Source organism: Penicillium verhagenii (genome assembly GCF_028828195.1).
Source record: "Penicillium verhagenii strain IBT 33310 chromosome Unknown utg000010l_segment0_segment0, whole genome shotgun sequence".
In the NCBI taxonomy this organism is placed as follows: domain Eukaryota; kingdom Fungi; phylum Ascomycota; class Eurotiomycetes; order Eurotiales; family Aspergillaceae; genus Penicillium; species Penicillium verhagenii.
The window spans coordinates 1361597-1376907 of record NW_026643174.1 but is presented as its reverse complement, the minus strand read 5'-3'; the positions used below and the strand labels follow the sequence as shown (position 1 = coordinate 1376907).

At 46.3% G+C, this 15311-nt stretch overlaps 5 protein-coding genes across 5 annotated transcripts; 3 read left to right on the top strand and 2 right to left on the bottom strand.

The window, feature by feature from the left end:
* Positions 1-63: 63 nt before the first annotated feature.
* N7466_010378 (uncharacterized protein) lies at positions 64-1984 on the bottom strand (the record flags this gene model as incomplete). Its single annotated transcript, XM_057169767.1, has 5 exons — positions 64-365; positions 427-674; positions 735-968; positions 1041-1436; positions 1713-1984. The coding sequence occupies 5 exons, from the start codon at positions 1982-1984 to the stop codon at positions 64-66; spliced, it is 1452 nt and encodes a 483-aa protein (XP_057017158.1).
* Positions 1985-2780: 796 nt separating this feature from the next.
* Positions 2781-4406, bottom strand: N7466_010377 (MFS transporter; the record flags this gene model as incomplete). The annotated part of the gene is made up of 1 exon (XM_057169766.1): positions 2781-4406. One exon carries the CDS (start codon positions 4404-4406, stop codon positions 2781-2783), a length of 1626 nt encoding a protein of 541 aa, XP_057017157.1.
* Positions 4407-6126: 1720 nt separating this feature from the next.
* On the top strand, positions 6127-7920 carry N7466_010376 (putative MFS transporter; the record flags this gene model as incomplete). Its single annotated transcript, XM_057169765.1, has 3 exons — positions 6127-6281; positions 6363-7269; positions 7327-7920. 3 exons carry the CDS (start codon positions 6127-6129, stop codon positions 7918-7920), a joined length of 1656 nt encoding a protein of 551 aa, XP_057017156.1.
* A 1272-nt stretch (positions 7921-9192) lies between these two features.
* N7466_010375 (HoxN/HupN/NixA family nickel/cobalt transporter) lies at positions 9193-10995 on the top strand (the record flags this gene model as incomplete). The annotated part of the gene is made up of 7 exons (XM_057169764.1): positions 9193-9399; positions 9471-9481; positions 9553-9625; positions 9683-9768; positions 9838-10116; positions 10181-10326; positions 10385-10995. 7 exons carry the CDS (start codon positions 9193-9195, stop codon positions 10993-10995), a joined length of 1413 nt encoding a protein of 470 aa, XP_057017155.1.
* A 2308-nt stretch (positions 10996-13303) lies between these two features.
* On the top strand, positions 13304-15307 carry N7466_010374 (type-X family DNA polymerase; the record flags this gene model as incomplete). Its single annotated transcript, XM_057169763.1, has 1 exon — positions 13304-15307. One exon carries the CDS (start codon positions 13304-13306, stop codon positions 15305-15307), a length of 2004 nt encoding a protein of 667 aa, XP_057017154.1.
* Positions 15308-15311: the final 4 nt, after the last annotated feature.

Below are 15311 nucleotides of genomic sequence, written 5' to 3'. Positions count from 1 at the left end.
GATTCGCATCCATAACAGTTTTTTTAAACGAGCCTTACTACATGTAATGACTTTTGCAATTCATTATTCCCGCTTAAGACCAACCTTTCCCACATGACGTAGCCCGCACACACTGACGCCTATAGCAACTAATAAGAGTCCGAAACAGGCCCAGAAGACGGCGCGATATCCAGCCATGAGAGCTTCTGACGAACTCTTGTTCCTGTAAGAAGAGCCATCGGTAACACTCGCCGAGATAATAGCGAAGATGGTGAGTCCAATAGATGTTCCAAATTGAGCGATGGTGTTGAATACGGCACCCGCAAGTCCCTGTGTCTCAGGCGAAAAGGAGTCCGCAATAATCAAATTTGCGACGGTAAATATGGCTTGATATATTTCGTCAGTTGCGACATGTTTTAATATTTGGACAGGAGTAAAGTTGAATACCATCTGCTGATAAAGGTCCTAAAAGCATAGCCCAGAAGACACAGTACCACCATGACCAATCTGGGTCGATTAGAGCCATAAGGAGAGGAGAAATTGCGGAGAAAGCTGAAGTGATGATCACAAGGTAATTAGCACGAAGGCGATGAATCAATAGTCCAGTTCCAAGATTGATGACTATCCCGATGATAACGTTCGGTAAGAACCGAAGAGCTGCTTGGATCGCAGAAAGCCGCTGGACTTCCTGGAAGCTGTTTGAAGTCAGTATGCGTGTGCGTTCCCCCACCAAGGTGATTTTGATAGAAACGTACAAAAGACTCATGATTGTCTCCATTCCATTCAAGACAGCCCAGGAGAGTAGAACCATAACACATATACTCGCGAATGCGGTGTTGTTCCACAAGGAGTTTGGGATCAATGCTGGTCTTCCAGATCTTTCGCGCCATTGCATCCAGCACCAGAAAGCAGGTATCAGGGCAAGAGCAACACAAAGAAGAGTTATATTTCCGGCATTTTTGATGGTGGACGGGTCATTTGTAATGTTGCTATGCAAGAAAGACAAAATAAAGATTAACATGCGACTCATTCGTGGATTCCAAGAAATAAGACGGACTCACGCGAAAAGATAAGATATTATGCCCAAGCAGGCACTCGAAATAATGATCCCTACCCAATCGATCTCGGTTTGAAATCTGCAAAATGAGAAAGCAGCTCGGGGTCGATCTTTGGGTAGTTTGAAGTAGTTGACAACGGTCAAAATGGAAGTCGCCCCAGCACAGAGATAGTAGCCAAATCTCCAACCAAGGGCAGAGTCCTGGAAAACCCCGCCCAAAAGAAGGCCAACAGAGAAGCCAAGTGGCTGGCCAAGCCCAAGACACGAGAATCCAATGTTACGACGCTTGCCTGCGGGCATGCTATCTGTCATGATGCTGAATGCCGTTGGAAGACACATCGAAGTTGCGATTCCTTGAAACGCGCGGAACAGAATCAACTGGATACCAGTCTCCGCCACGCTACAAGCCACGACAAACACTGTCAGTAGGCAACATCCGATCAAATTGATGATTCTGTTTCCGAGAAAATCCGCCAATGAGCCCGCCAATAGCAAACAGCATCCATTCGCAAGACTGATAATTTTCGTTAATGAGCGAGCTCCCATTTCCCACGTGAAATGTTTAGTAGCAGGTACTTACGAATATACAGAAGCGGGCCTTTTGATTTTTGAACACCTATCGCATCAGCCGTTTTGTGTTGCTTGTCTTCTAATAACGAACAATACAATAACTTACCAGAGGAGAAGATTGTCAGGTAGATTCAAGTCCGCCGCGATCCCAGGCAGACAAACAGTCAAGAGGCCACCACTCATACTACCGACGAAAGTAATCCCAGTGAGCGTGATCACTAGAATGACCGCCCTGGCTCGAGAGAGGGAGAGAGATTGGGTATCAGGTGTCAATCCCGAAAGAACGTGGATGTGACTGTGGCGGATGGGGTCTTGTGAACCGAGTGTCTGCCATTTTTTAGAAACTTGACTCGGCTCAATTGTTTCCAACGGTATCATGCGTGTATTAGTCTGAGCTGTGGTCGCCATAGTGAGCACTATGCACTTGAGAAGTGGTATTCCTTGAAGTGTGCAGCTAGCATGTGTCAGAACCTCAAAGAGAATCTGGGAGAAACGAATGGTAATGAGGAGGAGAAAGAGGAGAAGAAACAACTATGATGGTATTCTTCTACTGAGCGGGATGGAGGGGAAAGGAAGAAGGAAGGAAGGAAAGGAGAGAGAAGCTCTCACTTCCCTAGACTAACTACAACCCTAACCCTGACACGAAATCAACACAAAACCCACACGCGCTGGAGCATCTAGGAGCGGACCATGTGACCAGAATGGGTCATATGGTTCACTTCTCCTAACAGCATGGATGATACCGAAGTGAGATCTGTGAAAGGAATGAAAGATGAGACATGTTAGTCACAATTAAAAACTTAGAGTTGGATCCACGCCCTTTGATGACAAGTGGAGCTAGAGTGGATCTGAGTTCTCTCAGATCTGAGTCACTGACAGTAGGGTGCGGAGGAGCGAAATTGTGGGGTGGGGGACAACAACGACTACCCACTGCAATTTGTCAATCCACTTTCACTTGATAACCTGGGCAGCGATTGTTCTTTATTTGATTTTAATAGTTGTTGCTATTCTACAACACAGGATTCTATTTCCAAGTTGTGGGCTTACTATCGCAGTACCTAAGATAGTAGTCATGAAAAGCGGAGTGCTCTCTTAAAGCTCAGTGACAAACCACTGTATTTATTTTATTGCATACTAGACACCTTTCAAATGTTTCATAACATTACCACAACGTTCAATGGACCTCTTCTGAAATCCTTTTCTCCTTGGTGTTATGCCAATATCCTTTCGCAACAAAAATCAAGCTCAACACAATGCCTAATCCAGTGAGACCGATACCAAAATACCAAGCACCACGATACCCAAGAAGGACGTCAGCAGGTGTGGTGCCACCATGGTTTACATGTACCTCAATAGTACCGGCAAATCCCAGTCCAAGCGAAATACTATAATTGACAACCGTAGCAATCAAAGCTGCGCCCATCCCCTGATGCTCCTTCTTAACAGCGTTCGAAAAGATAACCGTCGCAGCCGGAAATGACGTATCCATCCCAAACGGAATGATTAGCATGCAGACAAACAACTGAGCCCAGTATGATCGATGCACCGGTGCTGTTGCCACCAAGATAGTTCCCGTCATGAAACAGGTTAGGGAAAAGGTCATTACCCACGCTGCGCGAACGTGATGCAGCAGGAAGCCAGTGGCTACGGATGCAAATGCACCAGACACGGCCACGGGACAAATATAAGCTGCAAGTAGCAATGGAGATGCGCCTCTCAAAACCTCGATGAACTGTGTCAGATAGTAGACCCAGATGCCAAAGCAGGCCCAGCCGCAGGCGATACATGCAACCACGAAGATGATATCACCCGTGAAGACCTTGAAAGGGACAAGCGGCATCTTGGCCCAGCGAGACTCGACGAAGAAGAAGCAAGCCGCAAAGATTATACCAAGGATGAGGCAGACGTAGATATACGGTTCTTGCCAGCCGTACGCTGGTCCTTGATTCCACGCGAAGTTGAACAAGACCAAAGCTGCAACACCTGTGATGGCTCCTGGAATATCAAGCATTTGAAGCTTTTCTCCAAGCGCCTTATCTTGGTAATGCGAACGGCATTGTGTTGGGATAATCAAGGCGCTGAAAGTCGCCAGTAGCACTAACGCAATGGCAAAACTCCAGAACGTCCACGGCCACCATGCTAATTCAAACAGACCAGAGAAAAGGAATCCAAAGACACCACCACCTGGGGCACAGGCACCGAATAAGGCGAATGCCATATTCTTTCTGGGGCCGGGCGGATAGGAAACCCCCAAAAGTGCAAGCCCGTTTGGAAGTAAAGCAGCAGGACCGAGACCCTGGAGAACTCTGGCGAAAATGAACAAGTACTGATTGGAATAGACACTCAGCCCTGCGATCATACTCCAAAGAGCGAACCACAGCATGCCGAGGACAAACATCCTTTTATAACCGAACAGATCCCCAATGCGCCCGGCGACGAGAATAAAAGTGCCCGCCGTCAAACTGTAACCAGCTATAAACCAAGACAAGACACCGGGGTTTCCAACACCGAAGCTGTCGCCAATCTGGTGCAAGATACCCAGTGTTTGGGTCAATCCCACTTGCGTCGTGAACTGGGCCGTACATATTGTTGCGATGAAGACGCATTCGTGGAGAAGTGACATGCGATCAGAGGCGTACTCGGAGGAGGCAGTTGACTTCTGATCAGCATCATGGGTGGGGGATGTGGTTCTCTTCGGCTCATCCTCAACTGCGGTTTCTTGGCTCTCGCCATCAAGCGGGGTTCCGAGTTCATAACGAGGATGTCCCTCTGTATCGATCTCATGTTGCGAGTCTCTCATGGTGATGCTTGTGTTAGGTAGCTGGATTCTAGGAGGACTTGGCAATCATTAAAATTTGTCGCCGAACGGTGCCCAGGTGATAATTTGAGTATTTATGAGTTGATGATGGGTGTGGGGTGAACCGTAAAATGTTACTGTCGAAATGAACAGTATGTCAGCCAGGTCGAGTATTTGACATCCAAACCTGGGAATTTTAACATGGAAATTCGCATGAAAGCTCCGAGAAAAAAAAAATTGCCAGTTTTTTTGAGGACTTGAAGATTTCAAAAAATGTACTTGGATAAATGGCTGAACCCAAGAGGGAGGTAACGTCACGTGTTTGACGGGATCATAGACTCGGGTTGACGTTTCAATGGGAACAGGGAAATCCGACTAAAACGATTCCATGCTGAAGAATTGAAGAATTGAAAGGAGGTCGGTCTATCGACTAACCGGGTTACATGACGGGTGGGCTCGGCAATTGTTAAATGCTGATGATCTTTCATCTCGGCGGACATGACCCGCACACTGCGGCACACATGTGCAGATCACTCCAGTATTCCAGGTGAACAGGGATCAAAAAGAAAGGAAACAAGAAAAATGGGGAAATGGGAGAATCCATCAGTTTCATTGTGGCAGGGTTTCATCGTCGAATTTGAAAAGGAAAGAAATAGTAATAATATTAGCAAACGCCAAAGCAATCCCGTGAGCCTTGACTTGGGAATTCAAGATGACTCGATGAGTACGGAGAAACTTAGTAAGCAACGGGGAATCCGAAAAAGATGGATTCGACATGCTTTGGCTGAGGGCTCTTACAATCCCACGTGCATGACCCCTATTTGATAAACGGTAAACCCCCTTTGATTAAGTAGAAGAGAAAAAGGGGGGAAAAAAAAACAGAAAACCCCCACCAGTTGCTCAATTGAAGGGTGACGTGATCCAAATCGAGAAATGCCCGACTCCAGCTCAACCTTAGTTTTAAGGTTATCGCTCGGTGAGATGAATCAACAATCCCCGACAATCGGAGCTTCTCTCCAGAATAGAGAACCTCAACGCCTCAACATGTTGGTTTTTATTTGCAATTGTTCTAGTCATTTTCAAACTTCTGAAATCTCATCAATCTTCTAAATCCGCTATTCCTAGTCCTTTTCAAATCCTGTGCCTTGACTTGCTTCTATATACACAATACGCTTTTTTCTTTTTTTTTTTTATTGCCAAGAAAAACAAAGCGCTGCTTTGCCCTTCTTCAATCTTTATCAGATCGGCTTTCTCCGCCTTCTACGATTTTCCTTTTTTTTTCCTTTTTTTTTTTTTTTTTTTCTTCCCTATTTTCTTGATTTCCCCGCTCGTCCATCTTCCGGGGGAGCTTCAGTGTACCGCGTACACCAGAATTTCACGGTACCTTGTCCGGGTATTTTCTTCTCCCCCTACCAGGTATTTGATAAGCGATATACCTCGGGTAAAGGCTGTTGAGCGAGATCAAGTCCACTCACGAAACGTTATTTGAGCTTTTTGCGAAGACGCTTCGCTCATTGGATTATTTTTCTATATAGCGTTGAAACGCCTATAAAAAAAAATTGGATCACCACGTCCGGATCAATATTCAATATTGCTTGTACTAGTTCCCCTGGGTACTCGTCGGCAACAGACTTGCTTGCCTGGGAATCTTCGAAAGCGTTGGAAGGGGAGGAAAAATCGCAACCCCCCCACCAAAAATCAATTCAATCCATCATAGCGCAAAATGAGCGTTGAGGCATTTGAGTCCGCGACGAGCCTCCCCAAGCAGCCTGCTTCCGAAGATGTCTACGAACGTTCACAAGATCCATCCGAGTCTGCATTTGCGAATGAGCTTGTCCCGGGAGAGTTCAACGTCGATAATGTCGAACGAATCTACAAGTAATAAATTATCCTCCCCCAACCTTGGAAATCGTCAACGTGGCTGCACTTTGGAAACACCATATTAACATATTGCCTTAGCAAATTGGATTGGCGCATCATTCCTGCCCTCTGGGTACTCTACTTCATGGCCTCCGCAATTCGCTCGAATGTCGGCTTGGCGCAGACAATGAATGAAGCCTCAGGCCATGATATTGGAACTGTACTTCACATGAACACTCACCAGATCTCAACTGCATTGGCACTGTTCTATATTGGATACGTGGTTTTCGATCTACCGTCTAACTTGCTCATGACTCGCTTGAGTCCCCACGTGTGGATGAGTCGCATTGTCATCAGTGTTGGCCTGATCGGCACATGTATGGTAGCTATGAAAGCAGCCTGGAGCTTCTACTTGCTCCGCCTTCTTCTCGGTATCGTTGAAGCAGGATTGTGGCCGGGCATGACCTACTATTTGACCTTATTCTACCCCCCATCCCGAATGGGCAAGCGAATTGGTCGATACTTTACTGCCGCCCAGGTCTCAGCAGCCGTGGTAGGCCTTGTCTCTGCTGGCTTCCAAAAGATGGACGGAGTTCGTGGATATGTTGGATTCCAGTGGATGTTTCTCATATGGGGCGTCATCACCATTGTGCTTGGATTTTCCTTGCTTTGGTGGCTACCGGATCGCCCAGTCCCGCCAGGCGAAGAAGAACCGGCGCGCGCTTGGTTCATGCGGTGGATACCGCGCAGCTCCCCGGCTTTGACAGGGCGTGATGCGGTCATTCATTACCACGACTTGAAGCGAGTCTACCATGCGCCTGCATGGAACTTTCGTCATCTACTTCATGTGTTCATGGACTGGAGACTATGGCCCCTGTTGATCATGTACTTTGGTGTCGTTGGAGTTGGTATTGGCGTCCAGCTCTACGCCACCTTGATTATCCAGGCAATTAACCCATCTTTGAATGGGGTCGATGTGAGCTTGCTGACTGCTCCTATTTGGATTGTGAGTCTCTCTACCCATAGAAAGACACGTTGATCATCCCACTAACTTCGACTTTAGATGGATCTTATCGCCATCTTGCTTGTAACCCCATTTTCCGACCGCTTCCATCGCCACCGTGCCCTATTCTTCTCCATCCCAACCTTGTTACAGATCCTAGGTCTCCTTCTCACCAGCTACGCTGGATCTGATGAAAATCCCTGGCCACGGTACGGAGGGTTGTTGATCGTAGGATTCGGCCTCGGACCTACTGTGCCCATCACCATGACGTGGACTGCGGAGATCTTCCAGCCTCGTCACGGCGAAGTCGGCGTGGCTGCTGCCTCCGCCGTGGTGTCGGGTTGGGGCAATCTAGGGAGTATTATGACAACATATGCTCTGTATTCCGGATGGGCGAGTGACGCCAATGCCCCGGGAAGGGAGAAGTACCGGAAGAGCAACTTGGTTATGATTGGCATTCTGATTGCCAGCATTTTGGCTGCCGTGCTGATGCAGGTGACTCTTCACTTTACTGACGGTCGGTATCGTCAGACTGGGGAAGAAGATGATGCTGTTGATGGGGCTGCTCGGCGAGAGGTCCAGCAGCGTGGATTGCGGGGGCTAGGATCAGGCATGGGTCAGTGGCTGCGACGAAGCAAGGCCGAACAGCAGTGAAAAATCCGATCGACAGGTCGCCTGATATAACTATAGTCGCTTTTATGGCATAATAATACTCCAACTACGGTCGCGGAAAATGACCGAGCATACATAATTAAATTCTTGGTACCCTCGGGATGAGACTCAACAGATCATCCTCTCGAACCCGATGATATAATTGATGTGGCTATGTAAAAACAACATTGAATGCAATCAATTGATCTGGACATGGCCCACAATGTGCACTTGACTGGTAGACCAGTTCAAACATTCAAATGTTGAATTTTAATTCTGTCCATCAATTGATTGATTGGAAATTCCAACATTTGAAGGTTTCAACGGTGCTTGGAATATGTATCAATTCAATCAATGTGGGCAGACAAACCTCCAGATGTCAGTACGTAGTCACTTACATCAATTATCATAGAATGATACAATACCTACTAGTACTTAGTACAACAAGCTGATCCCTATCCAGATGTCCGGATGTCCCACAAGTTGACTCATCTTGAATATTTCAACTTCATACATTGATGAAGAAATATGAAGAAATCACCTGGGAAGATGAATTGTTTAACTCTTGCCTAAACCCCGAGGTTTACGGGATACAGATACCGCTCAACATTGAAGATTGCAAACAAGGACCGGCGATCAGAAGCCGATTTCGGGCAACGCTGATGTGGATCTCAAATGCCAAATTATCATACAGCAACCGGGAGAATGAATAAAAGGGAGAAACAAAATCCACTATCTATCTTTGAAGATTCAAACCGGTACTCGCCGCTGGCCCGCTGCCCCGCTATATCACGTGCGCATCCCACCACACTCTTCGCTGTAGCTGCTAATCATCTGCAGCGGACATTTCGGTTTCTAGCTAAAGTCAAGTCATTTTGGCAAGTCACTGCCATCTTCAATCGCCTAGAGCAAAGGGCTTTTCTTAATCAGCTGGCTAATTTGCACATCTTCCGTTCTGTTTTATGTAGCGGGAAACTTCCCCGCCAAGTGGATCTACAGTTCTCGGGGACCTTGGCAGGCCGTGAGGAAAAAAAAAAAGGCAACGGCCGATAAGACCAAACGAAAATTGTGCGGCGAACTGTTGCATCTCAGAGCCAAGAGAAAGGCCAAGAGGGCAAGATATAACAAGTGGAATTCCCGTCCGCTTTTGTCATTTGACCAAGACTCTGCAGGAATTTCAACGCCCGATTCCAACTCCGACTTGTGAGCCACCAACGAGAGTATTTTTGACGCAAACGACCAGCATATAGTTCAACTCGCAGATCATATCTCACAATGGCATCTTCGATTGATCAAAGGCCCGCAGATCTGGACAGTTTGGACAGCCATAAGAAATGGAGCTTACAACCTCTGATCCGTAAGGCTGAGCGTTCCCACAGTCGAATGCCAGGAATTCGAAAGATTCCATTCCGAGCCATCGCAATCATTGCATTGATTGCCTTTGTGAATATCATCGTGTGGGTCGCGGCGGCAGTTGTGTTGGTATGTTCAGTCCTATCCCTTGAATAAACGAGCAAACGAAGTGGACTTGCGGGCAGCTAACATCAAAACAGCATTACCATCCGTATGTTTAAAAGTCTCACGTTTTCATGGGCCCTCCCAATACGTATATAAACTCAATTAACGCTCGTTCAGATCCATGGTGTCCACAGCGGCTCTTGCATACTCTCTTGGGCTAAGACATGCCTTTGATGCAGATCATATTTCTGTGAGTCATACTGACTGATATTTATGCATTTGATTTCAGAGGATCTGACATGCCTAGGCCATCGATCTGATGACAAGACGATTATTGGCGACCGGACAAAAGCCCGTCACCGTCGGAACATTCTTTTCTCTTGGGCATTCGACGTGAGTGATCAACATTTGACGATAGAAAAGTTTCCCCCTAGCTCGACAGCCGCACTGATATATTTCAAGAATTGTCATCATCACCTCAATCGTTGTCGCAGCTACCGCCGCCGCGGTTTCATCCAAATTTGATAGTTTTAGCAAAATCGGCGGAATTATTGGCAGTTCCGTTAGCGCAGCTTTTCTCATATTATTGGGACTGATGAATGCGTATATCTTATTCAAACTGATCAAGCAGATGCAAAAGGTTTTCAATTTGCCCGAAGGACAAGAGGATGAAGCTTGGAAGATAGAGGGCGGAGGTCCGCTGTTCTCCATCTTGAAGAAAATGTTCAAACTGATCAATCGGTATGTTGCAAGGGAAAAATTTCAACTTGTTTTTATCCACTAGTGTCCTGATAAACTTTTTCAGTCCTTGGAAAATGTATCCTCTTGGAATTCTCTTCGGACTCGGTTTTGACACCTCATCCGAGATTGCGCTACTCGGGATCTCATCTATCGAGGCCACCAAGGGAACGTCATTTTGGGTGATTTTGATTCTTCCTGCTTTATTTACTGGTAAGGAATTTTCAATCGCTCACAGCTGGAAGGATTTTGTACTGACAATTTCCTCTAGCTGGAATGTGTCTTTTGGACACCGTTGATGGCGCTCTGATGTTTGCCTTGTATATTCAGCCCGCTGAAAACTTCCTTGCCCAAAAACCCGACAGTGAAGTATCCGAAACGGCTTCATATATGAGTGGGAGTGAATTGCCTCAATCTACAGATAATCACCGAGATCCTGTGGCATTCCTATATTTCTCCATAGTACTGACTGTCTTAACGGTCATTGTTGCCATCGTCATTGGCGTGATTCAACTGCTCACTATGATACTCAATATCACCAATGCTACCGGGAAGTTTTGGGACGGTGTACAAGTGGCTGGTGACTATTACGATGCTATTGGTGGTGGGATTTGTGGCTGTTTTGTTATATTCGGAGGATTGAGTTTTGTGCTGTATAAGCCGTGGCGGAGATGGATGGACCGACGTCATGGACGCAACATGGTAACAGATGAAGAGCTCTACTGCGATGATGTACCTCAACAAGAGGAGGGCACGATTGCTACTGGTCGCCAGATAGAAGAGAATGATTCGAGTGAGCACGGACAGGCCACTGTCATCAAAGGGGCTTCGACTTGTGTTACCACCGCAGAGGAGCGCCAATTTGAAGAGGAGATTGTCTGATCACAATCTTTCCAACGTTCAGGCTCTGACCTCGGGAGAAGATTGTCACCCTTAATCTGTTGAAAAGGACGATTTTTCCATGACCGTAGTAGACTGGTATTTAATACTAGAAATGATTATTTGAAGGAATCCTATTATACAGGTATGGACATTGGGCCTGCCAGCATATTCAAATGGTTTTTCATTACATGAATTTAGAAGTGGATTGAATCTTCCAACTCCCTTCTCCTACTAGTCACTTGATGCATACTAGTTCGAAATTATTTTCACTAAGATACTCAACCTTGGAAGCTGACAATCTATCGACTTTCAAATATTTACCTTCAACATAATAGACTCCCGAGGTCAAGGTGTATTAAGTGAACTTTCAAATGTTTGCAAAATTTCTACTCTTGCAAACATTTCCACGTGTTAAACTATGTGTCTTTTGTTAGTCACATGAAAATTGCTACATGAGATTTCTTCGTCAACTTGTCATCACTACTGTGATTTTACTACTACTACCCTTATATTCTAAACTTGATGACATGTTTACATTCCAGCCACCAAATTTTCGTTCCACAAGCCTGCATAAAAAACTAACAACCTATTTGAGCCCGCCGCCGATCGCCAGGGAGTGTGCAGGTTCCAAGGCTCATTAACTATTTCAAAATTGGATTAGCATTATTTTTTACCATCAGAATGATTCAGCGAGTGTAACCTTGCCTGTCAGCTCCCTGATTTTCGAAGAAATGAGAGAGAGTATTTCCAATGTATGGTGCGCATACTCTGGAGGCCTTGGCCAATCGTTGTTCAACGGGCGATGGTCTTACGACTGAAGGCGTCACAAACCGTCTTAGTACAGTTTGAAATACGCAGAGATCTGTGACGCTGTGATGCGTAGATCCTAGTATCTCTAATGAAAACGCATACTCGGTACATCATGATCTTCAGTGGTCAAGATGGAAATATTTGTACACCATAACTGACCAGATGGACCTTTTAAGATAGCTGTAAATCTTTTTGTGTGACTTTCCAGGGTTGAAGAGTCCAATCTGTCAACTCTTGGGCCTTGATGTATAAAGAGGGTTGATAGAAGTGCAAGTTCCAGGTACTAAACCATCAATCATTTTATTTACCGGTGATTCTACCTACATCCTGCAAATTGAAGAAATCACTAAGCTTCGAGTTGCCAAAATGAAGATCTTCTACCTTGCTTCACTAGTCGGCTTCTTGTCATGTTCGTTTGCTGCCCCTGTCGATGTTGCCACTGAGCCCACCGGTATTTCTAAGATGACGCCATGTTTGGTATGAGTGTGATCTCAGTTCAATCATTCAAGTTTCAATCTTCAATGTTGGAGTTCTCTTCTTACAGACATGATATCTTTAGCTCGTATGTAACGAACAAGCAGCCATCGTTGGAGAGTGTTGGAAAGGTGTCTCCGATACTGCATGCACTTGCCCAAGTATACCTTATTTGGATCATTTGAAGTTATGCATCAAGGCATCATGTCCATATTCTGACTGGGAATGTATGTCAACATAACTTTGGATAACTATTACTAGTATTGCTGACTGCTAACTGTATTAATAGTGGCCGTGAAGCTGCATGTTGAGATCTGCAAGACTCCCTTCTTGGAAGGAACAACGCTCTAGTTCAACTGGGAAGATGCTAAGATTTCAGGAACTTGAGATAAGCCAATGAATTCGGATTTAACAAGTTCTGAGGTCGTGGATTCCAAGGCTGTAGCAGATGAAAGCTGGTCCTGAAATGACTAGTAAGGATTAAGTTTTACATATAAATTTAAATCACGATCGGAGTCATTCCACTTGGTGGGGCTGGAGACATCTCGACACTTGCCCAGAGCACGCATATGGTTCATACTACATTGTAGCGTCTTGTAGATCAATTGATGCGATATTGTGGCCCAGATGTCTAATATGTACAGTAATACACTAGTGAATGACGTCATGTGATTAAGCCCCAACTTCGATTGCGCTGACTAAAATCCCAACTTCACTGTAACTTAACTACTAGTAGTTAACTAAAACTTCTTGAATTACAGCTGGGCCCGGGGCTCACTAAAAGTTGATGGTCAATGGGCATATCTTCGTATTCTTATATGAAGCTTTTCGTATTTTCTTCTGTCCCAACCCACGTTCGTCATACGCTCAGTTAAACCAAGCCAGGAATTAACATTATCTTCCTCTTCCTTCAGACTCCAAATGCGCCGGAATACCACGCGTCACAATAATGTTGACGTGACACTGCCTAAATATGAGGTTCAGATCGCAAGAACCTGTTTCTTACACATGCGAAACGGAGAATATGGGCATCGAGGATCTCATCGAACGTTCAACCCCACAAACCCACCCCGCGGTGGAGCATGACGCGCTATTCTCAGGCCAGCCTGCCACTTTTATTCTCCCCACTCACATGACTCTGGAAGAGCTGCACCAAAGTGAAGATCGGCTGCTCAAGCATGGGGGAAATTTAACATACGATATCGCGGAAGCGGCCTTGATTTTGGGCAGAGTTGATCATAAGAAACGTGCAATGCTGGAGCTACGGTCGCGAGGAATATGGACAGAGGAGAACACCGCGATTGCAAAGGCAAAGCCGAATTTACCAGAAGTTGCTGTTGAGCCTGCTCTGAAACGACAAAAGAACACAAGAGGAAAGTTCTCCGTGTGTGCCGTGACAGAAATCGTGGATCTGTGCAACGAGTCCGATGAAGAGAAGGGTTCAAGTAAGACTTCTCAGCACGTTGCACCCGCGGTTGATGATAGTGCATGGAGGATTGAGGTCATTAAGCTAGACTGGCTGGATCGCTCAATTGAAGCTGGTGAATCTCTTCCCCGTGATTCATTTCTGGTCTATCGTGGATGGAAGCAGTCATCCGCTCCATCAGCAATTCTGGCAGCGACACCAGCTTTGATACCAAAACAAATCATACAACGGGCAAGAGAAGATGGAACCAGCTGGCGTTGTCCAGTACCACCACCCGCCGAACCCTTCCATGGGCGACGTTCCAATTGGTCCACGGGCGATGATTCTAGTCAGCGAAATCCACCGGTTCTGTACCGACAATCCACATCCGAGCATGACGAAACTATCACACTGCCCCCTCAGCCCGAGTGGGTGCGTGATCAAGTATTATATGCCTGCATGCGATCAGCTCCTCTGCGGCCCCCTAATGAAGACTTCATTGCGCAGCTCGTGAACATTCGTCGAATTCGGGAGCTCACGCTTGATGAAATCGGCGTACGAGCTTATAGCACATCGATTGCTGCTGTGGCTGCATATCCTTACCGAATCAAGCGGCCGAGCGAGGTTATCGCTTTGCCTGGATGCGATGCGAAAATAGCCAATCTGTTCGCAGAATTTCAACACCACGGTACTTGCGGTCATTCCGATGAAGACGGGAATGTCGCTGCAGCGGATGCTCTCGAGAATGATCCAGCTCTCCGTGTTCTCGATACTTTCAACAAAATTTGGGGGGTTGGAGCAAAAACTGCTCGGGATTTTTATTATCACCGTGGCTGGAGAGACCTCGACGATATTGTAGAACATGGCTGGAGCTCCCTCTCACGCGTCCAGCAGATTGGAGTCAAGTTTTTTGAGGAGTTTCAAGAGGGTGTCTCTCGCGCTGAATCTGAAAGTATTGCTGCTATTATCAGGCGCCATGCTAATGAGGTACGGCCTGAAGCGGATGGTGGAGTGAACTTGATCCTGGTTGGGGGTTACCGGCGAGGAAAGGAAAGAAGCGGTGATGTGGATGTTATTCTCACTCATCGTGAGAATGAAATCACCCGCGGCCTTATTATTGATATTGTGGCGAGTCTTGAGAAAGAGAAGTATATTACTCATACCCTCTCCCTTCATCTCACTTCAACACTTCGCGGGCAACAAACATTGCCTTTCCGAGGCGATGAGACGGGGAAACATTTCGATACCCTCGACAAAGCATTAGTTGTTTGGCAAGATCCAGACTTCGATCTTCAACACCCCCTAGGAAATGAAGAAGCTAGTGGTAAAAACCGGAATCCCAATCCACATCACCGAGTGGACATTATCATATCTCCCTGGAGAACTATTGGCTGTGCAATTCTTGGCTGGACAGGAGGTACAACTTTCCAACGAGATCTGAGAAGATATGCAAAAACAGCCCATGACTGGAAATTCGACTCCAGTGGAATCCGCGAGCGTACTTCCGGCGGTCAAGTGGTAGACCTGGAGCAGGGAGGTGAGACCTGGGAAGCGAGAGAAAAACTTGTCATGGAACGATTAGGGATTGGCTGGAGGCCACCGCAGGAGCGGTGCTCTCGATGAAAGA